The sequence below is a fragment of the Neovison vison genome, chromosome 5, assembly GCF_020171115.1.
Source record: "Neovison vison isolate M4711 chromosome 5, ASM_NN_V1, whole genome shotgun sequence".
Classification (NCBI taxonomy): domain Eukaryota; kingdom Metazoa; phylum Chordata; class Mammalia; order Carnivora; family Mustelidae; genus Neogale; species Neogale vison.
Window position 1 is genome coordinate 81,246,437 of NC_058095.1, and position 27,422 is coordinate 81,273,858.

A 27,422-nucleotide genomic window follows, 5' to 3' on the forward strand; every position below is an offset into this window, starting at 1 on the left:
TCACAAGTAGTCAGAGAGGCAGGCAGAGCAAGGGAGAGAAGAGGAAGCAGGCTCCCTGCTGAGCAGAGAGCCCGATGCGGGACTCGATCCCAGGACCCTGAGACCATGACCTGAGCCGAAGGCAGTGGCTTAACCCACTGAGCCACCCAGGCGCCCCACCACAGCATTTTTTTTAAAGATTTTATTTATTTATTTGACACAGAGAGATCACAAGTAGGCAGAGAGGCAGGCAGAGAGGGAGAGAGAGAAGCAGGCTCCCTGCTGAGCAGAAAGCCCAATTCGGGACTAAATACCAGGACCCTGAGATCATGACCTGAGCCGAAGGCAGAGGCTCAACTTACTGAGCCTCCCAGGCGCCCCTTCTATTGCATATTTTAATTGATATATAGTCACATAAAATTCACTATATTCAAGTGTACTATTCATTTATTTTAGTATATTCACAAGTTTTTGCAACTGTCACCACTGTCAGAACATTTTCATCTCCCCAAAATGAAACCCAGTACCCATTAGTAATCGTTCTTCATTTTCCCCTACTCTCAAACCTTGGTGACCACTAATCTGCTCCCTCCCTTTGGAATTGTATAATCTGGGCATTTCACTTAAATGGAATCATACTATAGTGTTGCCTTTCCTCCTGGCTTTTCTTACTTAGCATTATGTTTTCAATGTTCATCCATGTTGTAGCATGCATTGATACTTCATTCTTTTTTACGGCTGAATAATACTGCTTTGTATGGATATACCACTTTTTGTTTATTCACTCATCAGTTGGTAGACATTTGGGTGTTTCCACTTTTTGTTACTGTGAATACTGCTGTATGAACATTTGTTGATGAGTTTCTGTATGAATATATATTTTCAGTTGTCTTAGGTATTGGAGTACAATTGCTGGTAATTATATGGTAACTGTTCATAATTTGGAGGAATTGCCAAACTATTTTCCACAGTGGTTGTACCATTTTATATTCCCAACAATTCTGTATGAGGAGTGTTTAAGTCCTCATGAGTGCTTATTACTATATTTTTTAAATATCCATTCTGGTGGTTCTGAAGTGGTACATCACTGGTTTTGATATTCATTGCCCTTGTGGCTAATGATGTTGAACATCTTTTCATGTATTTATTGATCACTTGTGTATCTTCTTTCAAGGAATGTTTCTTTATACAAGCTCTTTGCCCGTTTTTAAATTGGGTTAATTGTTATTTTATAAGTGAGTTGTAAGAGCTCTTGATTCAAGTCCCTTAGCAGGTATGAGTTTTGCAAATACTTTATTCCACTCTATGGCTTGTCTTTTGTTCTTTGAGCAGTGTTTTTCACAGTGTAAGTTTTTAATTTATGTAGTCCAACATATTAACTTTTTTTTTTTTTTGGCGTGGATAGTGAGGTTAGTGCTTTATATACAAACTCATGAAGCTAAGGGCCCTTCTTTTAGCTCTGTGATCTATTTGAGTTTCTTTTTTTAAAAAAAAATTGGTAAAATAAACATAACTAAAAATTCACCATTTTAGCCATTTTTAAAGTGTACAGTTCAGTGGCATTTAAGTACATTAACATTGTTGTGCAACCATTACCTATTGTCCTTCTCCAGAGCTTAATCATTTGAAACTGAACTCTCTACCCATTGAACGGTAACTCATCATTTCCCTTTCTCTCTAGCCTCTGACAATCACCATTCTACTTTCTGTCTCTTTGAATCTCTACATCCTTGCCAACACTTGCTGTTTTCAGGTTTTTAAATTTTTTTCTTTATAATCAGAGTCATCCTAATGACCATGAGGTACTATCATTGTTGTTTAACTTTGCTTTTCCCTAGTGATAAGTAATGTGGAGCTTCTTTTCATGTATTTTTTTGTCCTTTTCCCATTTTTGCATCTATTTGGTTTATAGGAGTTTTTTTAAAGATTTTATTAATTTATTTGACAGACAGATCACAAGTAGGCAGAGAAGCAATCAGAGAGGGGGGGAAGCAGACTCCCCGCTGAGCAGAGAGCCCGATGAGGGGCTCGATCCCAGGACCCTGAGACCATGACCCGAGCCGAAGGCAGAGGCCTTAACCCACGGAGCCACCCAGGCGCCCCTATAGGAGTTTTTTTAAACATATAATCTGGGTATTCCTCATTGGATATATGACTTGTAAATATTTCTTCCATTCTCTGGGTTCCCTTTTCAGTCTGCTGATAATGCCCCATGATGCACAAGTTTCTTTTTATTTTTTAAAGATATTTATTTATTTATTTATTTAACAGACTACAAGTAGGCAGAGAGGCAGGCAGATAGAGGAAGAAGCAGGCTCCCCACGAGGAGATATGCCAATGTGGGGCTCTATCCCAGGACCCTGGTATCATGACCTGAGCCTAAGGCAGAGGCTTTAACCCACTGAGCCACCCAGGTGCCCCCAAAAGTTTCTTTTTGATTAATCAGATTATCTGTTTTTTTCCTTTTGTTGCCCTTTTTTTTTATTGCATTGAGGAAAGCATTGTCAAATCCAATGTCATGAAACTTCCCTCTGTTTTCTTCCAAGAGTTTATAGTTTTAGCTTTTACATTTAGTGCTTTGATACATTTTGAATTCAATTTTTGTACATGATGTGAGGTTAGGCCCAGATTTATTATTTTGCTTATGAATATCCAGTGTTCCCAGCACCATGTGTTGAAGAGACTATTTTCCATTGAATGGTCTTAGGACTCTTGTTGCAAATCATTCGGCTGTTACACGGTGTTTATTTCTGTACTCTTATTATTATATTCGATTGGTCTTTAATGTCTGTTTTTATGCTAGTACCATACTGTTTTGATAAGCTTTATAGTATGCTTTAAATGCATAAAATGTGAGTACTGGAGTTTTTTATTTTTATTGTTTTGGCTGTTATTTCAGGGTCACTTGGAATTCCATATGAATTATAGAATGAGTTTTCCCTTTTTTGCAAAACTGTAATTGGGATTTTTTGTAGGGATGACATTGAATCCATAGATAATTTGGGGCCATTCACATCTAGACAACATTAAGTTTCCTGATTCATGAACATGGAATATCTTTCCGTTTATTTTTTGTTTTCTTAATTCCTTTCAGCAATGTTTTGTCGTTTTCAATGTTAAAGTATTTTGCCTGCCTGTTTCATTTTTCTTGTAAAAGGAATCGTTTTCATAATTTCCTTTTCAGATTGTTCATTGTTAGGGTATAGAAATGCAACTGAGTGGTGCCTGGGTGGCTCAGTCAGTTAAGTGGCTGCCTTCTGCTCAGGTGGAAATGTCAGGGTCATGGGATCTAGCCTTTCTGCAGGCTCCTTGCTCAGCAGGGAGCCTGCTCCTCTTCCACTCCCACCCCCACCCCCGCCTTGCACCCTCTCCATTCGTGCAGGCTGTCTCTCAAACAAAGATATTAAAAACTTGAAGAAAAGTGCAACTGATATTTGCATGTTGATTTTTTTTTTGATCCTGCAAGTTTGCTGAATTCATTTTTATCTCTAATTTTTTTTAAATAAACTTGGGAGTTTTCTATATGTAAGATGATGGCATCCCCAAACAGAAATGATTTTACTTCTTCCTTTCCAGTTTGGATGCTTTTTTTTTTTTTTTTCATATGTAATTACTGTGCCTAGAACTCCCACTACTATGATGTATAAAATTGTGTTGAAAGCAGGAATCCTTTCCATGTTCTGATCTTTTTTTTTAAGATTTTATTTATTTACTTGACAGAGAGAGATCACAAGTAGACAGAGAGGCAGGCAGAAAGAGAGGGGGAAGCAGGCTCCCCGCTGAGCAGAGAGCCCGATGTGGGGCTTGATCCCAGGACCCCGAGATCATGACCTGAGCCGAAGGCAGCGGCTTAACCCACTGAGCCACTCAGGCACCCCTCCATGTTCTGATCTTAAAGGAAAAGGTTTTTCAGCCTTTTACTATTGACTTTGATGTTAGGTGTGGATTTTTCATATGTGGCATTTATCATTTTGAGATAATTTCCTTTTATCCTTTTTAAGATTTTTTTTTACCATGAAAGGCTGAGTTTGTGAGATGCTTTTTCTGCATCAGTGGAGATGATCATGTATTTTTCCCACCTTCATTTTAATCTGATGGTGTTCTGTTGATTGATTTTCATATGTGAACTTTTCTTAATTCCAGGAATAAATCTCACTTGGCCATGGTATTAGGGAGAGCCCTTTTAGCAGGTTGCTGAATTTATTTTGTTAGTATTGTGTTAAGGATTTTTGTATCATAAGCATAAGGAAAATTAATCTGTAGCTGTCTTTTCTTGTAGTATCTTCTTTTCTTTGGTACAGGTAAATGCTGTCTTCATAAAATGTGTTAGGAAGTGTTTCTTCTTTTTTGAGAAGTCTTTGAGAGTGATTGATTTTAATTCTGCTTTAAATGTTTGGTAGAATTTTCCTGATGAAGCCATGAGGTCCAGGATTTTTCTTTGTTGAGTAGTTTTTGATCACGGATCCAATTCCCTTACTAGTTCTAGCTATATTCAGATAGCCCATTTCTTAATGATTCAGTCTTACTAATAGGTTGGGCATTTCTAGAAATCTGTCCATTTCATCTAGTTTACCTAATCCATTGGCTACAGTTGCTCATAATACTCTCTTATAACCTCCCATTTATTTCCTATTTTAGTGATTTAAATGTTCCCCCTGTTTTCATGGTCACTTTCCCTGTTTGGATAGTTTGATGATTCTCTGTTGCTTTTCTGCTCAGTATTGCATTTATTTCTGCTCTGAACCTTTATGATTTCTTTCCTTTTTCTTGCCTTGGTTGGTTTTGCTTTTCTAGTTTCTTACAGTGAAAAGTTAGGTTATTGATAGCAGATCTTTTTTTTTTTTCTTAAATAATAAGGAATGTACAGCTATAAAATTCCCTATAACCACTGCTTTAAAACAACATTCAACAAACTTTGATATGTTTTCTCATTTTTGTTCATCCAAAAGTTGTGATCTTCTTGTGGTTTCTTATTTGACCTATGGTTGTTTAGGTGTGTACTGTTTAATACCCACATATTTGTGAATTTTCCATATTTTTTTCTGTTACTGATTTCTAGTTTCATTACATTGTGGTCCAGAGAATGTAGTTTATGTGATTTCTATCTTTTTAATTTATTTATACTTGTTTTGTCTTATTTCTGTGTACATATGAGAAGAGTATACTGCATTAGTTGGGTGGAGTGTTCAGTAAATGTTAGGTCTAGTTAGTTTAGTGTTACTAAAATAGCCTATTTTACTTCCTTGTTGATCTTCTAATTGTTCTATTCATTATTAGAAGTGAGTATGGAAGTCTCCAATTATTATTATTGAATTGTATATTTGTGCCTTTTATTTATTTATTTTTTAAGATTTTTATTTTTTTATTTGACAGACAGAGGTCACAAGCAGGCAGAGAGGCAGGCAGAGAGAGAGAGAGAGAGAGAGAGAGAGAGGAGAAAGCAGGGTCCCTGCTGAGCAGAGAGCCTGACGTGGGACTCGACATGACCTGAGCTGAAGGCAGAGGCTTTAACCCACTGAGCCACCCAGGTTCCCTGTGCCTTTTATTTTTAAAGGGTATGAGTGCCAGTGGGTGAGGGAGCATGAATGATTTGTTACATAATATAAGTATCTTTGATATTGACTATAAAGACATCCTGTAAGTCAACATGAAAGATTCATTCTCCATTGAAAAGATATTCAGAGCAATGAACAATTTGTAGGCATATACAGCTTTCTAAAAAACACAGGAAGTTCTGTTTCACTTGTAATCACAGAAATGGAAAAGAAAATGATATAGCCATTAAGTCTAATTAGCAAAAAGTATGTAGTCTTAGAATATGGGGAGATTGAGATATTGTATTGCATTTTATTTTATTCTCCCAAAAGTTCATTTTTGCCCTTGCTTCCCTTGCCTTTGGCGATGTTCCTAGGAAGATGTTGCTGCGGCTGAGGTCGAAGAGGTTGCTGCCTGTGTTCTCCTCAAGGATTTTGATGGATTCCTTTCTCACACTGAGGTCCTTAATCCATTTTGAATCTATTTTTGTGTGTGGTGTAAGGAAATGGTCCAATTTCATTTTTCTGCACGTGGCTGTCCAATTTTCCCAACACCATTTATTGAAGAGGCTGTCTTTTTTCCATTGGACATTCTTTCCTGCTTTGTCGAAGATTAGTTGACCATAGAGTTGAGGGTCTATTTCTGGGCTCTCTATTCTGTTCCATTGGTCTATGTGTCTGTTTTTGTGCCAGTACCATGATGTCTTGATGATGACAGCTTTGTAATAAAGCTTGAAGTCCGGAATTGTGATGCCACCAACTTTGGCTTTGTTTTTGAATATCCCTTTGGCTATTCGAGGTCTTTTCTGGTTCCATATAAATTTTAAAATTATTTGTTCCATTTCTTTGAAAAAGATGGATGGTACTTTGATAGGAATTGCATTAAATGTGTAGATTGCTTTAGGTAGCATAGACACTTTCACAATATTTATTCTTCCAATCCAGGAGCATGGAACATTTTTCCATTTCTTTGTGTCTTCCTCAATTTCTTTCATGAGTACTTTATACTTTTCTGAGTATAGATTCTTAGCCTCTTTGATTAGGTTTATTCCTAGGTATCTTATGGTTTGGGGTGCAATTGTAAATGGGATTGACTCCTTAATTTCTCTTTCTTCTGTCTTGTTGTTGGTGTAGAGAAATGCAACTGATTTCTGTGCATTGATCTTATATCCTGACACTTTACTGAATTTCTGTATAAGTTCTAGCAGTTTTGGAGTGGAGTCTTTTGGGTTTTCCACATAGAGTATCATATCATCTGCGAAGAGTGATAATTTGACTTCTTCTTTGCTGATTTGGATGCCTTTAATTTCCTTTTGTTGTCTGATTGCTGAGGCTAGGACTTCTAGTACTATGTTGAATAGCAGTGGTGATAATGGACATCCCTGCCGTGTTCCTGACCTTAGTGTAAAAGCTTTCAGTTTTTCTCCATTGAGAATGATATTTTCAGTGGGTTTTTCATAGATGGCTTTGATGATATTGAGGTATGTGCCCTCTATCCCTACACTTTGAAGGGGTTTGATCAGGAAGGGATGCTGTACTTTGTCAAATGCTTTTTCAGCATCTATTGAGAGTATCATATGGTTCTTGTTCTTTCTTTTATTGATGTGTTGTATCACATTGACTGATTTGCGGATGTTGAACCAAACTTGCAGCCCTGGGATAAATCCCACTTGGTCGTGGTGAATAATCCTTTTAATGTACTGTTGAATCCTATTGGCTAGTATTTTGGTGAGAATTTTTGCATCTGTGTTCATCAAGGATATTGGTCTATAGCTCTCTTTTTTGATGGGATCCTTGTCTGTTTTTGGGATCAAGGTGATGCTGGCCTCATAAAATGAGTTTGGGAGTTTTCCTTCTATTTCTATTTTTTGGAACAGTTTCAGGAGAATAGGAATTAGTTCTTCTTTAAATGTTTGGTAGAATTCCCCCGGGAAGCCGTCTGGCCCTGGGCTTTTGTTTGTTTGGAGATTTTTAATGACTGTTTCAATCTCCTTACTGGTTATGGGTCTGTTCAGGCTTTCTATTTCTTCCTGGTTCAATTTGGGTAGTTCATATGTTTCTAGGAATGCATCCATTTCTTCCAGTTGTCAAATTTGTTGGTGTAGAGTTGCTCATAGTATGTTCTTATAATAGTTTGTATTTCTTTGGTGTTAGTTGTGATCTCTCTTCTTTCATTCATGATTTTATTTATTTGGGTCCTTTCTCTTTTCTTTTTGATAAGTCTGGCCAGGGGTTTATCAATTTTATTAATTCTTTCAAAGAACCAGCTCCTAGTTTGGTTGATTTGTTCTATTGTTTTTTTTTTTTTTTTTTTTTGGTTTCTATTTCATTGATTTCTGCTCTGAACTTTATGATTTTTCTTCTCCTGCTGGGCTTAGGGTTTCTTTCTTGCTCTTTCTCCAGCTCCTTTAGGTGTAGGGTTAGGTTGTGTACCTGAGACCTTTCTTGTTTCTTGAGAAAAGCTTGTACTGCTATATATTTTCCTCTCAGGACTGCCTCTGTTGTGTCCCACAGATTTTGAACCGTTGTATTTTCATTATCATTTGTTTCCATGATTTTTTTCAATTCTTCTTTAATTTCCCGGTTGACCCATTCATTCTTTAGAAGGATGCTGTTTAGTCTCCATGTATTTGTGTTCTTTCCAAACTTCCTCTTGTGGTTGAGTTCTAGCTTCAGAGCATTGTGTTCTGAAAATATGCAGGGAATAATCCCAATCTTTTGATACCGGTTGAGTCCTGATTTAGGACCGAGGATGTGATCTATTCTGGAGAATGTTCCATGTGCACTGGAGAAGAATGTGTATTCTGTTGCTTTGAGATGAAATGTTCTGAATATATCTGTGATGTCCATCTCATCCAGTGTATCATTTAAGGCCTTTATTTCCCTGTTGATCTTTTGCTTGGATGATCTGTCCATTTCAGTGAGGGGAGTGTTAAAGTCCCCTACTATTATTGTATTCTTGTTGATGTGTTTCTTTGATTTTGTTATTAATTGGTTTATATAGTTTGCTGCGCCCACGTTGGGGGCATAGATATTTAAAATTGTTAGATCTTCTTGTTGGACAGACCCTTTGAGTATGATATAGTGTCCTTCCTCATCTCTTATTATAGTCTTTGGCTTAAAATCTAATTGATCTGATATAAGGATTGCCACTCCTGCTTTCTTCTGATGTCCATTAGCATGGTAAATTCTTTTCCACCCCCTCACTTTAAGTCTGGAGGTGTCTTCGGGTTTAAAATGAGTTTCTTGGAGTCAACATATAGATGGGTTTTGTTTTTTTATCCATTCTGATACCCTGTGTCTTTTGATTGGGGCATTTAGCCCATTAACATTCAGGGTAACTATTCAGAGATATGATTTTAGTGCCATTTTATTGCCTGTAAGGTGACTGTTACTGTATATTGTCTCTGTTCCTTTCTGATCTACCACTTGTAGGCTCTCTCTTTGCTTAGAGGACCTCTTTCAGTATTTCCTGTAGAGCTGGTTTGGTGTTTGCAAATTCTTTCAGTTTTTGTTTGTCCTGGAAGCTTTTAATCTCTCCTTCTATTTTCAATGATAGCCTAGCTGGATATAGTATTCTTGGCTGCATGTTTTTCTCGTTTAGTGCTCTGAAAATATCATGCCAGCTCCTTCTGGCCTGCCAGGTCTCTGTGGATAAGTCAGCTGCCAATCTAATACTTTTACCATTGTATGTTACAGACTTCTTTTCCCGGGCTGCTTTCAGGATTTTCTCTTTGTCACTAAGGCTTGTAAATTTTACTATTAGGTGACGGGGTGTGGGCCTATTCTTATTGATTTTGAGGGGCGTTCTCTGAACCTCCTGAATTTTGATGCTCGTTCCCTTTGCCATATTGGGGAAATTCTCCCCAATAATTCTCTCCAGTATACCTTCTGCTCCCCTCTCTCTTTCTTCTTCTTCTGGAATCCCAATTATTCTAATGTTGTTTTGTCTTATGGTGTCACTTATCTCTCAAATTCTCCCCTCATGGTCCAGTAGCTGTTTGTCCCTCTTTTGCTCAGCTTCTTTATTCTCTGTCATTTGGTCTTCTATATCGCTAATTCTTTCTTCTGCCTCATTTATCCTAGCAGTGAGAGCCTCCATTTTTGATTGAACTTCATTAATAGCTTTTTTGATTTCAACTTGGTTAGGTTTTAGTTCTTTTATTTATCCAGAAATGGCTTTTATATCTCTGGAGAGGGTTTCTCTAATATCTTCCATGCCTTTTTCAAGCCCGGCTAGAACCTTGAGAATTGTCATTTTGAACTCTAGATCTGACATATTACCAATGTCTGTATTGATTAGGTCCCTAGCCTTCGGTACTGCCTCTTGTTCTTTTTTTTGTTGTGAATTTTTCCGCCTTGTTATTTTGTCCAGCTAAGAGTATATGAAGGAGCAAGTAAAATACTAAAAGGGTGGCAACAATCCCAGGAAAATGTGCTTTAACCAAATCAGAAGAGATCCCAAATCGTGAGGGGGGATTTCTCCCCCCTCATGATTGGGTGAGGGATCTCCTCTGATTGGGATCTCCTTTGATTGGTATCTCCCAATCTCTTCTGATTGGGATCTCTTCTGATTTGGGGATAAAAAGAGGTTCAAAAAGAAAGAAAGAAAAAAATAAAAAAAGAATTAAAAAAGAGATTGATTTAAAAATTCAATCAAGAATTTAAAAAAGAATTAAGAAAAAAAGATTGAAGAGATTAGGATCTCTTCTGATTTGGGGATAAAAAGAGGTTCAAAAAGAAAGAAAGAAAAAAAGAAAAAAAAAAGAATTAAAAAAAAGAAAATGTATAAAGAAAAGTATAAAAAAGGAAAAAATAGATATATATATTAGATAATCTAGTTAAAAACGTTAAAAAAGAAAAGGGTAAAAGTTATAAAAAATTTTAGTAGAAGAAGAGAAAAAAAATGAAAAAGAAAAAATTAAATTAACTGCAAGACTAAAAAATCACAGGCAGAAAGCCATGAGTTCCGTGCTTTGTTTTCTCCTCCTCTGGAATTCTCTGCTCTCTCCTATGTATTGAAACTGCACTCCTTGGTAGGTGAACTTGGTCTTGCCTGGATTTCTTGTTGATCTTCTGGGGGAGGGGCCTGGTGTAGTGATTCTCAAGTGTCTTTGCCCCAGGTGGAATTACACCGCCCTTACCAGGGGCCGGGCTGAGTGACCTGCTCGGCTTTGCTTTCAGGAGCTTTTGTTCCCTGAGCACTTTCCGTAGAGTTCCGGAGGATGGGAATACAAATGGCGGCCTCCTGGTCTCCGGCCCGGAGGAGCCGAGAGCCCGGGGTCCCGCTTCCCTGTGCGCCCTCAGCGAACAGCTCCTAGTAACTCGCATCTGCCTAACCTCCGGCCGCGCTCTGAGCTCACCGAGCTTGCAACCGGTTCAAGGCAACTCCGAGCTGCGAGCTTACTGTCGGCTCTGTCTCTGCAGCCGGCTTTCCCATTCCAATATCCGCAAGCTCTGCGACACTCAGACACCCCCAATCCTTCTGTGACCCTGCGGGACCTGAGGTCACGCCGACCCCGTGTGGGCTTCGCCCCGGTTTAGCCTCCGGAGCGATGTCCCTCATTGGAGCAGACTTTTAAAAGTCCTGATTTTGTCCGTTGTCCTGAAAAGTCCGTTGCTCCGCCGCTTGCCGGGAGCCGGCCCCTCCCCCCGGGGTCTATCTTCCCGTCGCTTTGGATTCACTTCTCCGCCAGTCCTACCTTTCAGAAAGTGGTTGTTTTTCTGTTTCTAGAATTGCTGTTCTTCTTCTCTTCGATCTGCCGACGGATTTGCAGGTGTTTGCAATCTTTAGATAAGCTCTCTAGCTGATCTCCTGCTAGCTGAGGTAGTCTCAGCCTGCTACTTCTCCGCCATCTTGACTCCTCCCCGAAAATATTACCTTTTAATTTGTTGTCAAATTTTTCTTGATGTGTGTTTGCTTTTTGTAGGTTCTACATGAAACATTTCCTCAACATACATTCCTTATGAATGGTCTCATTCAAGGTGTAAAGGTAAGAACAGTTTTTGTGTGGTTCACAAGGAACCAAAGACAGGAATCCTTAGTAGTTTAACTCTGGACGTTTGAATGCGACATGGGGAAATAATCACTATTTGTTCTTGAGACCTTAGTCTAAACTTTTACTTGGATTATCAATGTCATAATGAAATACAACCCAAGTCTATAAGGCATAGAATGGTTTACTGGTAAAAGCGATACTTCATTTTTATTAACATGTACACAGCAGTTTATAAAGTGTTTATGTGAGGCTTTAATTCCCTGCCTATTATGTTCTTTTCTACTTTTGAGATTGACTTTGATATTGAGGAAGAAGGCAGCATCAAGATTTCATCAGCTATGTAGTAGTCTTTCGTCAGAGCTTGTGTATTAATCAAAGCTAAGTTCTTGACCATGTAATTATTAATTCATTATTTAATGTGACATTTATCAGAAAAGTTTATAAATCAGAGATTAAAATAAAATGTTATGTTCCAGTCCCACTTTACAGTATGATTAGTATATGGGAATAGTGTCTAATGTGTTCCTCTCAGCTTAAACGGCTTTGATCTGTGAGCTGAGGAGCACACTTCAAATTATACCCTATTTATATTTATTTATTTATTTAAAAAAGATTTTATTTATTTATTTGTCAGAGTGAGGGAGAGCGAGAAAGCGAGCACAGGCAGGCAGAGGCAGAGGGAGAAGCAGGCTCCCTGCTGAGCAAGGATCCCGATGTGGGACTCGGTCCCAGGACACTGGGATCATGACCTGAGCCGAAGTCAGCTGCTTAACCAACTGAGCCACCCAGGCGTCTCCTACCCTATTTATTTATTGAATTTGCAGCTTTGAGCAGTATTATTTGTAATGAATGACATTTATTCTTTTCCTATTTTCAAAAAGAATTTGAGAGTGCTTGCAATAATGGCATTTTATTTTTTTAAAGATTTATTTACTTTACGGAGCATGAGCAGGGGAAGGGGCAGAGGGAGAGAGAGAATCTCCAGCTGACTCCCCACTGAGCCCATTGTGACCCTATGTTTTCACTTAACCCTAGAAATACACCTAGGAGTACTAGAAATGCTGGATCATATGGTAACTTGATCGTTTTAATTGACAGCTTTCCTAACCCTCTCTCTGGCAAGGTCTATGGGTGACTTAAGCCTTGGACAACAATTTCTTCTATCTCTACACTCACTTCCTGGATGACATTATCAGACTCACCACTTTCAGCTCTCAAATATTTCCCTAGACCTTAGACTTACATAGCCAGTTGCCTTATTGACACCTCTTTTTCCTTGGCTGATAAGCATCTCAAGGTCACCATGCTGAAACTGAGTTCCTGATCTTCCCCTTTAGCCGGACGGGCTCCCAAGTCTTCCTCATTTCGATTATTGGTCATGCCATTCTCACTCAGACCAAAATCCCTGGAGTCAGCGTTGACTCCCTTCTCTTCCCAAAACCATTCCATCAGGTGATTCTGTGTTGTGCCTCCAAAATAGATCTATAGTGAAAACATTCTCTGGTCTCCTTTCAGTAGAGATCCTGAGAAAATAGAAGCCAGCTGTGGTCTTAACCAATCCCATCCCCACTCTGTTGTCTCCTCTGGCATCATCCTTGTTCTCTTCTGCACTCCTGGTGACCTTTCTCTAAGCAAAGCTTCCTTAGACTGTGCTTGCCTGAGGGCTTTGCAGGTTCTGTTTTTTTCTACTTGATTGCTTTCCCCCCAGATACTGACCTCACTCTGTAAACCTGAGCTTTTCACACAGATGTCATTTTTTAGGAAAGCCTTTACTGACTATTGTGTTGAATAATGTAACCTGTTGTCATCACTTTAGTCCCTCTTCTCTGCTTTTTCTTCAAAAGCACTGTAATTTCACCTCTGACGTGCTGTATATTTTGCTTTATGTTGTTACTGTATGTCCTTCTCAACCTTTCTATTTAGACTAGAACCTTCTTGAAGGCATGAATTTTTGTTTGCTTTGCTTACTGCTGTCCTCAGCACCTAGAACAGTTCTTGGCAAATGACACGTGTTCAGTAAATATTGTTGATTTAATATTTCTTTCTAGTTTTTTTCTACACATTTTTAAATAGTCAAGATCCAGCTTACACAGAGACTAACAATTTATCTTTGTTCTTGTATCAGATGTCACTAATTATATAGCAGAATAATTTCTCTATGACATTAAAAAATCATATGAAATATAGGCAGCCCTCTTTTTGCACATTCTGGTATGCACAGATTTCAGTTATTCAAGTTCAGTTAAAAAATACCAATCCCTGCAACAGTACAGCTCAAATCTCCCTCACTGTGGTCTGTTAACTGTGAGTAATAGCATAAAGTACGAACTGCTGCTAGCTCCTCAGTCCACGGAACACTGCATAAATCACAGGTGAAACACCATCATCGGTAACCATTCGTGCACTTCAGAATGTTGGTGACTGGTCACTATGCATCTCTTAGTTCTTGCACAGAGAGCAAAGCATGGCGCTGTGTTGCCTCCTTGGCTCCAGTGATAAACCCCTATAACACTTTACAAAAACGGATCATTGAAAAGGAACTGGCCAACAAAAGTGGAAGTGCAGTGGAGTAATTACTGATAATGCTAGAAGTGAGATTCGTGTAGAACCTCTGCAGAGTCATAGAAGAAATAGGTTGGTTGGGTGTAAATCCCGAGGAACTTATTAAGATAAACTCGGCAGCATAAAGGAGAACAGTGTGATGAATATGTCCCCGGGAAGTGATGTCAGCAAAATGCTTCACACTCAAGGAACTCACAGAGACAGTATTTCATAACACTGACAACATAAAAGACAAAACGTTGCAAGCTGATTGAAATTTAGAAAGGCATCTGACAGTTTGCCAATGCACAGAAAATACTGACTGCACATCATATGTTATATGGCTTAGTAGGACAGCAAGGACTGTTCATGTGACTCTTGATAAGTTTTTTATAAGGAAATAAAACACTTTATTTCCTAAGGTTTGATATTAATGTCTAAATAAATACTAGCAAATTTTTTTTCTTTTCATTAGTTATTAAGAGATTTATAACATACATTAAAAGAATTACTTTAAGAAATGGACTCGGATGATTTGGGGTTAGCAAGTCTGAAATTTGTCGGGCAGGCTGAACTCAGGCAAGAGTTGATCCTATAGTCAGTCGTAAGGCAGAACTCATTCTTCTCCTGGAAACCTCAGCTTTTGCTGTTAAGGCCATCAGCTAATTGGATGAGCCTCTCCCCATATTGTTGAGGGTGATACCCTTTACTTTAAAACCAATGGCAACAAAATAACCTTCACAGGAACCCCCACACTACATTTGATGAAACAACTGGGTGCTATAGCCTAGCCAAGGTGACAGCATCACAGTAGTTGTAGCTATACTTTGTCAGAAATGTTACACCAGGGCACCTGGGTGGCTCAGTGGGTTGAGCCACTGCCTTCGGCTCAGGTCATGATCTCAGGGTCCTGGGATCGAGTACTGCCATCGGGCTCTCTGCTCAGCAGGGAGCCTGCTTCCCTCTCTCCCTCTGCCTGCCTCCCTGTCTACTTGTGATCACTCTTTGTCAAATAAATAAATAAAATCTTTAAAAAAAGATTTTAAAAAAATGTTATACCAGACTGAGAGACAGGTGTGACTTGGCAGGTGAAGTCTCGTTGTGACTGCTGGTTGATAGCAGCAGGTGGACTGACTGTAATCATTTTCAACATAAAAACCAATTGGTCTGATGACCTGACGTCTGCCTTGTAACTTGTTGAAACTATTTTCTTCAGCAGCTATGTTTTATATTTATGACAAAAGTACACATATCAGTGTCCCAGACTTAGCAGGTCATGTGTCCAGGGTTTTATGCCTAGAGTGATTAGTATGAAGAGGGTGGTGCTAAAGCAGGAAGTGATGATCTGGTCTAGCTTCAACATCACAATGAAGGCTGTGGAAAGGGGAAAAAGTAAAAGGCCCAGCAGGTCAGTTAATGGGGTGGCCACATGGGTTCACATGCAGATGTGCTGCTTCTCAGTCTAGACTTGACCATCAACTTTGATTAAGGAAATGGCAAGTAGATCCTCTGCCAGGATGCTCTTCCATGGATATTTAATATGTCAAGTTTCTTCAGTGCCTGGAGCTGCTGCTCGTCTGTCTCATTCTGCTATTTAAATGAATTAAATCAGCAGTAGTACCTTAGCATAAGTAAACATGGAAAGTTTTTATTTTTATTTTTTTTAGGTTTATTTGAGAGAGGGAGTGCGCACAAGTGAGGGTAGGGGCAAAGGGAGAGAGAGAATCCCAAGCAGACTCCCTGCCACGGGGCTCCATCTTACAACCCTGAGATCACTACCTGAGCCAAAACTGAGTCAGATGCTTAACTGACTGAGTTACCCAGGTGCCTCTCGGTTGTTGTTTTTAAGAATTAAAGAGTCAAAAACCAGATATCTTTAAAGTTCCCTCACACTACTCTTTGATATTCGTAGGTACAGATTGATTTCCCTACACACACACACACACACACACACGGAATAATTCTTAATTTGGACAAAAATTTAAAGATTATCCTTTTTATTATCTGCAAATACAATTGTTAGACAACCTACTTGAGAAATGACTTCATGTTTTAAGTACAGTCTTTTCATGGTAGACTGCTAATTCATCCATTTAATAAATTAGGTGTGGGGCGCCCGGATGGCACAGTCGGTGAAGCATTCCGCTCTTGGTTCAGCTCAGGTCATGATCTCATAGGTGGGGGACAGAGCCCTGCATCAGCCTCCACACTCAGCATAGAGCCTGCCTGGGATCCTCTGTCCTTCCTGTTTGTGTGCTTTCTCCCCCCAACCCCCAACCCCCAAAATAAATAAATCTTTAAAATAAATAAAATAAACATAAGAGTACCCACAAGTGGGAAAGACGTGTGCTTTAGGTTGGAGACCCTGAAATGTTAACAGATTAAGAATTGGTTTGAATTGTGGACTTATGGGTTGGGACTCGGGTTCTGGAGCCACCTCACATCTGAGCCAAAACCTGCCTCTGCTGCTTATGAGCCTCGGGCTAGCTGCTTACCCTGATAGCGCCAAGTCACAGCGTCAGGACGTGTGTGTGGACGTTGTGGAAGAGTCTGGCATATGTGGATCCTAGCTGTTACTGTTACTACTTTAGAACATACACTGAGCTTTCCTGGAGTCAGGATTTGAAGTAGGAGCCTACTACTTATAAGTAGGAAAAGTCAACTTATATTTTAATTAAAACAATTTCACTTTCATCTGCTTTTTATTTCTTCTTCTTTTAGTGACTCTTTCCTAGTTTGCTCCTTTACTTCAGAACAAAACAACACGCCCTAGCCTTCCTGCCCGTATCATTATTTCCTTGAAGGCTCTGGCACCAACTGTTCTTTGACCCTTCCCCAGCTTTGCAGTTTCACTTTTCCAAACTTTAATCAACTTAAAATCACTTTATGTGTCACATTTCTCATTTGCCCTTTGCATTGATTGACGTGTACCCTCTGAAGGGAAGCTCTTTACTGTGCAGGGTCTCAGTGGGCCCTAAGTCAGAGAGGTAACTCTGTGTTAATACTGTTTTTGCATGAAAATATTTGTTCTAGTCAATTACACAAATAAAAACACAGTTCCATTGGTGTATGATTTTCTCTGATCTTTTAAGAAATGAGAAATTGAACAAATCTAAAATTGATCTAGAATCTAGAAAATGAACAAATCTAATTTGGGGGTAACAAGTCTACATGTTGCAAGTTCCTCATAGCTTATTAAAGAATACTGAAAATTTGTCATAGTATGTGAACCTTTTAAAGGAAAAGTGAAAATTTTCAGAAGTAGTTAAATGACTTTGTACTCTATTCTGTGAAGCCATTGCTCCCTCACATTCATTTGTAAAGTTAATTATACTATTTGAAAGAAAACAAAAAATCATTCTTAGGTTTAAAAATACTGACCCAACTCTTTCAGTCAAATATTTGCCAACTGCATATGTTAAGGAAAACATATGCTTAAAACTTTAATGATGGCTATATGAAGTGTAAAATTCATGTGTGTTTGCTTCAGGTAAGTTTTATTTGTCATTCTATGTATGCTTTAAAATGTTACTTGGAAAAAAAATGTTACTTGGAAAAAAAATGTTACTTGTGTAATTGCATTTAATTGAACGATAAACTCTAATTAGAGCCGAAAAGTCATGTCAGAAATACTGGCCAAGGCACCTGAGTGGCTTACGTTGGTTAAGCTTTTGCCTTTGGCTCGGGTCATGCTCCAAGGGTCCTGCTCAGTGAGGATCCTGCTTCTCCCTCCCTCTGCTGCTTCTCCCGATTGTACCCCCCCTCTTTCTCTCTGTCAAGTAAGTAAAATAAAATCTTTATTTTATTTATTTGACAGAGATCACAAGTAGGCAGAGAGGCAGGCAGAGAGAGAGGAGGAAGCAGGCTCCCCGCTGAGCAGAGAACCTGTTATGGGGCTCGATCCCAGGACCCAGAGATCATGACCGGAGCTGAAGGCAGAGGCTTTAACCCACTGAGCCACCCAGGCGCCCCAGTTAAAATAAAATCTTAAAAAAAAAGAAAAAAATACTGGCCAATTAATTATTCCTCCGTACACACCCACGCCTGCTGGGAAGTTAACTAACTATAGCGACTGTGTGAGCCCTTGGTGAATTTTGCCATCTGCACCCAGACTCCTACACACCGTGTTGCATCTCGTACTGGTTGGACTGGGACAGCATAGTACCCACTGGTTCTCATTATGTTTGGATTTCATGTTTGCAAATCTACCTACTCAGTGAGTTTATCTGTGACCCCAGATCAGCACAGGGTTTCCGTGGTCATTCATGCCCCCGTGGGTGAGGGGGAGTGTCAGGTACCAGCCCCTCATTTCTATCTGAGTTCGAATTTGTGTCTGAGGTTTTATTCTGTACCAGTGTCCTTGTGGTCCATTTAGTGCTACGTTTTTTGCATCTTCGTGTCTTTTGTTGGTGATTTGGCTATATAAAACGTACCCAAGGGTAGTGCAGCAATGCTGACTAGTATCTTTAAGCGTGGGAGGTTGTGATGTGCCTTAGGGAGAATATACTGTCAGATGAGCCTCATTCAAGGCACGAGTCATGGTGCTGTTGATTTAGAGTTCGGTGTTCAGCGGTCAACAATGTATATTAAGGATAGTGTCTTTAAAGAGAAACACACATAAATCATGGTTGTGTGTTGATCAGTTAATGGAATTAGGTGACCAGAGCCTTACAGGAAGCTAAGGAGCATTGGCTCCACATTCTCTAGTTCAGTGTTTCTCACAACCTTATAGAACATAACCGCTGTGGGTAATGAGAATCAGTGGTATTTCTGATCAAGAAAAGGGGTCTGAGGTCTGTCTGGTGTTACTTTTTAAACATTTTGTTCTCATTTGCAGATTCTGTCAGGGTACAAATACCCTCAGTCTGTTGCTCTCACAATGTGGCCTGATAGCATCTGGGGCCAGGTCGGGTCGTAAAGACATCACTCTGGCATAGGAAAAGTGATTTTTAGAAATTCATGTTTTCCAAAGAGCCAAGTACAGTTGACCTTGAACAATCCAGGTTTGAATTGCATGGGTTCACTTGCAGACTGTTTTTTTCTTTTGGCTGTCATATATTTTTGGTTATGATCTTTCTAACATTTTCTTTTCATTAGCTTACTTTAAGAATACAGTATGCAATACATAAAATATACCAATAATATACAAAATACCATTGATCAACTGTTTACATTATTGATAAAGCTTCTGGTCAACAGTTTAATTTGGGGGAAGTAAAAAATTAAATGTGTGTTTTTTTTAAAGGTTTATTTATTTGAGAGAGTACACAAGCAGAGGAAGAGGGAGAAGCAGACTCACCCACTGAGAAGGGAGCCCGACATGGGTCCCGATCCTAGGACCCTGGGATCATGACCTGAGGTGAAGGCAGACACCTAACGACTGAGCCACCCAGGTGCCCCGATATGTGGATTTTTGACCACATGATGTAGAGGGTGTTGGTGCCCCAAACTGTGTTCTTCAGGGGTCAGCTGCATGATACTGTATGTTAGAATCTTTTTTTTTCCAATTTATTTATTTTCAGAAAAACATTATTCATTATTTTTTCACCACACCCAGTGCTCCATGCAAGCTGTGCCCTCTGTAATACCCACCACCTGGTATGTTAGAATCTTAATTAAAAAGGTGGTCTGGTGCCTGGGTGCCTCAGTTGGTTAAGCAACTTCCTTCAGCTCAGGTTATGATCCCTGAGTCCCGGGATGGAGTCCCGCATTGGCCTCCCAGCTCCACGGGGAGTCTGCTTCTCCTTCTGACCTCCCCTCTCATGCTCTCTCTCTCACTCTCTCAAATAAATCAATAAAATCTTTAAAAAAGGGGGGTAGGTTGTCCTGGAAGATGTTTTCAGTATCTATTACTGTTACTAAGAATTTGATTAAAATAATATTTTAATGGATAAATTAGCATTTAAAATCCATAATCTGGAAGAGAGCATTTTTTTTCTGTAAAGACTGTGTTACTTTAAATATTTCTTTAATGTTTGGCCTTTTTAAAAGATTTTATTTATTTACTTTTCAAAGAGAGAGGGAGAGAGAGCACAAGCAGGGGAGTGGCAGACAGAGGGAGAAGCAGGCTCCCCACTGAACAAGAAGCCTGATGTGGGACTCAATCCCAGGACCCTGAGATCATGACCTGAGCCAAAGGCAGACGCTTAAGGGACTGAGCCACCCAGGCATCCCGCCTTCTCATTTTTTTGTTTAAAAATGGCATCTTTTAAAACATTGTGTGAAGTCTCAAGTGTGGGAAGTGTATGCAGGCACAGCGAAGTCCATTGGCACAAAGAAAAATGGCATATGAGAAAACTAAGAAGTACTACATATAGCCAAAGCACAGAATGTGCGTTAGGTGCCGTATTTTGGAGGGTACTGTGTGTATGCAATGCTGAGCAATTTCAGATACACAGCAGCAGGAAGTATAATGAACACCCATGTTCTTACCACCCAGTTTCATTATTTATCAACATTTTCCTACTCTTGTCTCCTCTGTCTCAGTTTTCCCCTACTTATTTTTTTTATAAAAGCAGTTCAGAAACTCATTATTTCACCCATAAGTACCCACTGAAAAATTTTAATCTGTGCACAGTGGAGGCTATGGCAGGGTTTTAAAGATTTTTTATTATTATTTTAGAGCGAGTATGAATGAGGGGGAGGAGCAGAGAGGGAAGAGGGAGAGACTCTAACGCAGTCCCTGCACTAAGTTCAGAGCCCGATGCAGGGCCCAGTCTCATGATTCCGACATGACCTGAGCTGAAACCAACGGTTGGACGCTTAAGTGACTGAGCCACCCAGGTGCCCCAAGACCACCCAAGACCAGGGTTTAAAGAAGGGATTGAACAGAGGTTTGCAGCTCATAAGGGGAGCACATCCTGTAGGGAGGGTCAGGGTCAGGGCCAAGTGGGCAAGAAAGTGTCTTCACCGCAGCACATGATTTGGAGCTATGCATATAATTAAGTTTCTGGCCTCTTCCTGCATGCTTGGTGTGTGTTCATCTCATGGGCCATCTGTAGGTGTACATATCATATCACTGCTTCTCCAGAAAAATAAGCTCCCCCCCGCCATTTTCCATTTTCTAACAGCATGCTTAGAAATTCGTTAGCATTTTTTATTTTTCATTTCCAGTCCTGTTTTTATTTGGGCAATAAACAAGTGAAATTGTAATGGTAAATTGACTGCTCTGGGCAGTGAGACCATGCTAATGGACTGACTTGTAATGATGTAGGGTTTTTCATTGTTCAGTTATCCACCGTGTAGTACATCATCAGTTTTTGATGTAGTGTTCAGTGATTCATTAATTGCGTACAACACCCAGTGCCCATTGCAGTATGCACGCTCCTTAATACCCATCACCCAACTACCCTATCCCTCCCCTCTCTCCCCGCTGAAACCCTCCACTGTTTCCCAGAGCCCATAGTTTCTCATAGTTGCTCTCGCTTTCTGATTTCTCCCCCTTCAGTTTTCCCTTCCTTCCCCAGTGGTCCTCCGTGCTATTCCTTATGTTCACATATGTCTAAAACCATACTATAATTGTCTTTCTCTGCTTGACTTATTTCATTAGAATGTTTTTAAATGATACTTTATATTTAATATTTCAAATTAGTCTGTTTTGGGGCCAGTGAAATAAATTGGAGCATTCAGAAAGTAAGAATTACAAGTGATTGGGGGACCACATTGTAAATTTGACCTTTGTTTCTGCTTTCCCATCCAGGGCCTGCTGTCTTTTCTGAGTGCCCCCCTCATAATTGCTCTGTCTAATGTGTGGGGGAGGAAACCCTTTCTCATCAGCACCGTGTTCTTCACCTGCTTCCCAATTCCACCGATGAGGATCAGCCCTTGGTGAGTGGCTTTGTTTTGGGTCACATGTGAATGATACGTCTGCAAAGCATTTCTTAACCATTTCAAAGCAATTGATACTTGTATTTATATTTGATTTCTTTGGTAATACTGAAAGCCGATTTGGGCTCTAAGATGTATAAAGATGTCGCTAAGGGGGGCACCTGTGGCTCTGTGGGTTAAAGCCTCTGACTTCGGCTTGGGTCATGATCCCAGGGTCCTGGGATCAAGCCCCACATCTGGCTCTCTGCGCAGGGAGTCTGCTTCCACCTCTCTCTCTCTGCCTGCCTCTATGCCTACTTGTGATCTCTCTCTCTCTGTCAAATAAATAAATAAAATTCTTAAAAAAAAAGTCTCTAAGACAAGCTGCTGTTGCCATCAGGTCAGTTAAAGGATTGGGTCATGGGAGGGGCTGACAGTCGCTGTAGTCACCGCTTTCGCTCAGCTGACTGCAAATGTGTTGTCATCTCACGGCTCTCTAGGGCACCGATGAAAAAAGTTTACATCAATAGACATGAGTCACTTTTGGATACACGGTAGTGAGACCAAGAGACTGTTCTAAATCATAATGTGAATTTGATCTTATTTCTTCTTGATAAATAGGGAGAGAATACTTAACATATAACTAAATACCAAAGATGGTTTGGAATTTGAACCTGAGCTGTACCTTAGTTGTTTTTCTTGGTTCCAGAATATGGTATTTGGCCAAAATTTCTGTTGCTGAACTGCTCGTCCTAAGGTGTGAAGAACACACCTTAAAATGAAAAGTTTAGTGTGTGTGTGTGTGTGTGTGTGTGTGTTAATGCATTAATATTTCTTTTTTGGATCATGTGAAAATGTCCTTATTTGATCATATGACAATTTTATATCAGTATTTGTTACATTATAAATATGTTGGTTTAGTGGGTCCTTTTATTTTCTGCGAGATGATGAATTTTTATTAAATAATTATTGAGTCTTTCTGAGAACAAGTCATGCTTTTCCATGCTTTTCCAATAAATGAGGGCCTTTTTAAATGTCCTCTCAATATCTTAAAATATTTTTGTTAGATTTTCCACTGATTTTGCCTCTTCCCTTCCCATTTTCATACTGTTGCTTTTGCTTATATTGATTAATGAATAATGCTAAGTAAAAGTGATAATGGACTTAACATCTCATGTATATAAAGCAAATATTGTAATGTTTCATCATTTGAGTGTTCAGTGCATTGAAAAATATTGTTACTATGAAGAATTATATTAATAGATTTTCTTTTTTTTTAATTTTTATTATGCTAAGTTGGTCATCATTAGTCATTAGTCCTTGATGCAGTGTTCCATGATTCATTGTTTGTGTATAACACCCAGTGCTCATTGCAATACGTGCCCTTAATACCCATCACGAGGCTAATCTATCCCCCATCCCACTCCCCTCTGAAACCGTAAGTTTCCCGAAGTCCATAGTCTCTCATAGCTTGTCTCCCCCTCTGATTTCCCCCACTTCATTTTTCCCTTCCTATTCCTAATGTCCTCTATGCTATTCCTTATGTTCCACATATAAATGAAACCGTATGATAATTGTTTTTCTCTGCTTGACTTATTTCACTCAGCAGAATCCCCTCCAGTTCCATCCATGTTGATTTAGAGGTAGGTGTTCACCCTTTCTGATGGCCGTGTGGTAGTCCACTGTAATACACACCACATCTTCTTTATCCATTCATCAGCTGAAGGGCATCTCAGCTGCTTCCACAGTTTGTCTGTTGTAACATTGCTGCTGTGAACATTGGGTGTATGTGCCCCCCCTTTTTTTTTTCACTACATCTGTATATTTGGGGTAAATACTTAGTAGTGCAGTGGCTAGGTCATAGGGCAGCTCTGTTTTTAACCTCTTGAGGAACCTCTACTGTTTTTCTTTCTTTCTTTTTTAATTTTTTTTTATTAAATTTTTTTTTTAAATTTATTTGACAGACAGAGGTCAGAGGTAGGCCGAGAGGCTGGCAGAGAGAAAGGAAGGAAAGCAGGCTCCCTGCTGAGTAAAGAGCCTGACTTGGGGCTCAATCCCAGGACTCTGGGATCATGACCTGAGCTGAAAGCAGAGGGTTTAACCCACTGAGCCACCCAGGCACCCCTCTACTGTTTTTCCAAAGTGGCTGCACCAGCTTGCATTCCCACCAACAGTGTAGGAGGCTTCCCCTTTCTCCACATTCTCACCGACATCTGTTGTTTGCTACTTTGTTAGTTTTAGCCATTCTGACTGGTGTAAGGTGGTATCACATTGTGGTTTTGACTTGAATTTCCCTGATGGCTCATGATATAGAACATTTTTAATGTGTCTGTAAGCCATTTGTATGTCATCTTTGGAGAAGTGTCTGTTTGTTCATGTCTTATGCCCATTTCTTGACTTGAAAATTTGGTTTTTGGGTGTTTGGAAAGTTTTTTATAGATCTTGGATATCAGCCCTTTATCTGTAGTATCATCTGCAAATATCTTCTCCCACTCCGTGGGTTGCCTCTTTGTTTTGTTGGCTCTTTCCTTTGCCGTGCAAAAGACTTCTATCTTGATGAAGTCCCAAAAGTTCATCTTCACTTATGTTTCCCATGCCTTCAGAGACATATCTTGCAAGAAGTTGCTGTGGCCGATGTCGAAGAGGTTACTGCCTATGTTATTCTCTAGGATTTTGATAGATTCCTGTCTCACATTGAGGTCTCTCATTCATTTTGAACTTATCTTTGTGTACGGTGTAAGAGGATGGTCCAGTTATAGATCAGTCCCTGCTATGAAATGCCAGAGCATCCCATCTCCCTATCCTTTCCAGCCTAGATCTTCAGCAGCTGTTTTATTTGGTGAGCCATGCCAGATACTTTCAAAAGTTATCATTTTCCATTCAGAGCCAGTTTTTCCTGCTTTTCACCAAAAGCCTTAACTGTTCTCCCACATGAGTGAGCTAAGTAGAATCATGCAAATTGTCGACACTTACTAAATAGCTAAGGTACTTGAGTGTGGAAAGACATTTTTTGTCTATATTTATTTTGTGCCTAAAACAAATTCCTGAAACATAACCTACTATATATTGAATATGTGTGTTCTCCCACAAATTCTTATGTTGAAATCTAATCCCCAGTGTGCTGACATTTGGAGGCAGGGTGTTGTGAGGTGCCTAGATCATGAGGGTGGAGTCCACATGAGTGGAATTAGTACTCATATAGAAGAGACTCCAGAGAGTTCTCTGGCCCCTTCCATCATGTGAGAACACAGAGACAAGGCAGCTGTCTACAAACTAGGAAGCAGATCCTCACCAGATCTGCTAGTGCCTTGATCTTGGATTTCCCAGCTTCCAGAAGGATGAGAAGTAAATTCTGTTTTTTATAAGCCACCCAGTCTATGGAAGTTTATTATAGCAGCCTGAAAGTACTAAGACAATTCATAATTTATTGTTTCCAGATTTCCATGCAGAGTTCCAACTCCTCTTATTTAAAGATGACACTTAGCTCTCTCCTCCATCCTACCCCCGCGTTTCAACTTCTCTAATTCCAGCAAATTTTAACTAGAGAAGATCAAGGATCTCAAATTGTTTATCAGCAAATATGCAATAATCAAAACTATCCTGTGAGAGTTTATGTTAAATATAGTGCCTCATATTAAAAATATGCATACAACTACTTATGAAGAGTTATTTTAAAAGAAAAATATGTGTCATAGTCTGGAATGGAAATCTGCATGGAATGATAAATGAAGCCCACAATACATTGACATAGCTAAGGAAAACAAGGTTTTCTGAAATATGTTAGCTTCAGAGAAAATAAGATTATTGTGGAACCATTTTTGGGTATTGTCAGTTACCAAAATAGCTTGAACAAGATTTAGGAATAAGTATTTCTTTAAGGAAATATATTCCTTATCTGCAAAATAAGATTCAGGTATAACATTAAAAGACTAACTAAAATTTCAACACCAAAAATAAGGGAAAGAATTTGGTAATACTATTTTGGAGAATTAAAAACAATTTCGTATCCCTTATGGGTCATGGTGGGGGGATTCTATTTATAACTACTATATATATCATAGAAAAATGGAAAATACAGGAAGACACTAAGAAAAATCTATAATTTATAACTGTTAAGAATCTGTACTCTATGTAACATGAACATCCAGTTAAATTTGCTTAAATAAAAGGGGGATCTATTGGTTCCTAGTACTGAAAACAGCAGGGATTGAACTAGCTTCAGTTACCAGTTGACTTGAGGTCAAAGGATGTTATGAAGACTAGATTTCTGTCTCACCATCTCTGGCTTTGCCATGCACGAGTCTGACTTCATTCTCAGGTGGGCTACCTCTTGAAGGCTGCAGCATGGTTACACTCCAACTATTCTAAAGTTCCAAATCTATGGGAAAAGAAAGCATTACAATCCTGAAGGCTGAAATCAAAGCTCCAGATTTGAGTTGGCTCCAAATGGGCCTGGCTTTGAATCCCTCACAGATTCAGCAGTGACTAACTCAGGGAACCATGGGTGAAGCCCTCTCCCAGAGCACAAGGCCTGAAGTAGTGGAGAGATTGACACTCTAATGAGAACTGGGGCTCATGATTGAAGGTGAAGGAATGGGAATGGGAAATGTCTGCTATTACTAGCTACCATTATGTAAAGATAATAACCATTAAAATTTGTTATATGTGTGAGAACACTCATGCACATGCATGTAAGAGATTAAAGCATTTAAAATTGATTTCTAGGGGTGCCTGAGTGGCTCAGCTGGTTAAGCATCTGCTTTCTGCTCAGATCATGCTCTCAGGGTCCTAGAATCGAGTCCCACATCAGGCTGGCTCCCTGCTTAGTGAGGAGTCTGCTTCTTCCTCTCTCACATTCACTCTGTGCTCTCTCTCAAATGAATAAACAAAATCTTCTTAAAAATGATTTCTGGAAACCAGAAAGAAAAATTCAAATTCTGTATTCTTCCATTTATATGAAATTCTTAAAAAATAAATCTAAAACAAGGTTAGTGGGTTCCTGGAGCTGGAGGTGGGAAGGTGATGGATATGTTTTATGTCTTGATTACTGTGGTCTTTATTACCTTACATTGAATTTTTTCTCAGCCAAAACAACTTTAATTTAATAATACTGTATTGGTCAGGAACCACAGTAACTGATATCAAGTATAACATGAACAGAGTTGGTTAGAAAAGTCAGGTTCACATTTACATGACAATGTAGCAAATAAATATACATCTGGTTCAGATTTATTAAGAACAAAATATGTTGCATAAGAGAAAGTTTCTACCACTTTCTAAAAGTTTCAGAATTTCAGGTAAGGTGATGCCGCCAGCTTTATTTTTGTTTTTCAACATTTCCTTAGCGATTTGGCGTCTCTTCTGATTCCATACAAATTTTAGGATTATTTGCTCCACCTCTTTGAAGAATGCCGGTGGAATTTTGAACGGAATGGCATTAAAAGTATAGATTTCTCTAGGCAGTATAGACATTTTAACAATGTTTATTCTTCTGATCCAAGAGCATGGAATGGTCTTCCATCTTTTTGTGTCTTCTTCAATTTCTTTCATGAGTGTTCTATAG

At 39.3% G+C, this 27,422-nt stretch overlaps 1 protein-coding gene across 3 annotated transcripts in view; it reads left to right on the forward strand.

The window, feature by feature from the left end:
- The window catches only part of LOC122906887 (hippocampus abundant transcript-like protein 2), a 91,725-nt gene that overhangs the window by 24,052 nt on the left and 40,251 nt on the right, over window positions 1-27,422 (forward strand). For 2 of the 3 annotated variants that reach the window (XR_006384630.1, XR_006384631.1), the window contains exons 1-3: window positions 2,377-2,393; window positions 11,444-11,506; window positions 21,753-21,880. Coding sequence is in view for 1 of the 3 variants with exons in the window: in XM_044249358.1 (XP_044105293.1) it covers window positions 11,444-11,506; window positions 21,753-21,880 (191 nt within the window). In the remaining 2 variants the exon portion in view is untranslated. Of the gene's footprint in view, window positions 1-2,376; window positions 2,394-11,443; window positions 11,507-21,752; window positions 21,881-27,422 lie in introns of those variants that run through there. The other variant, XM_044249358.1, reaches the window with a different exon arrangement.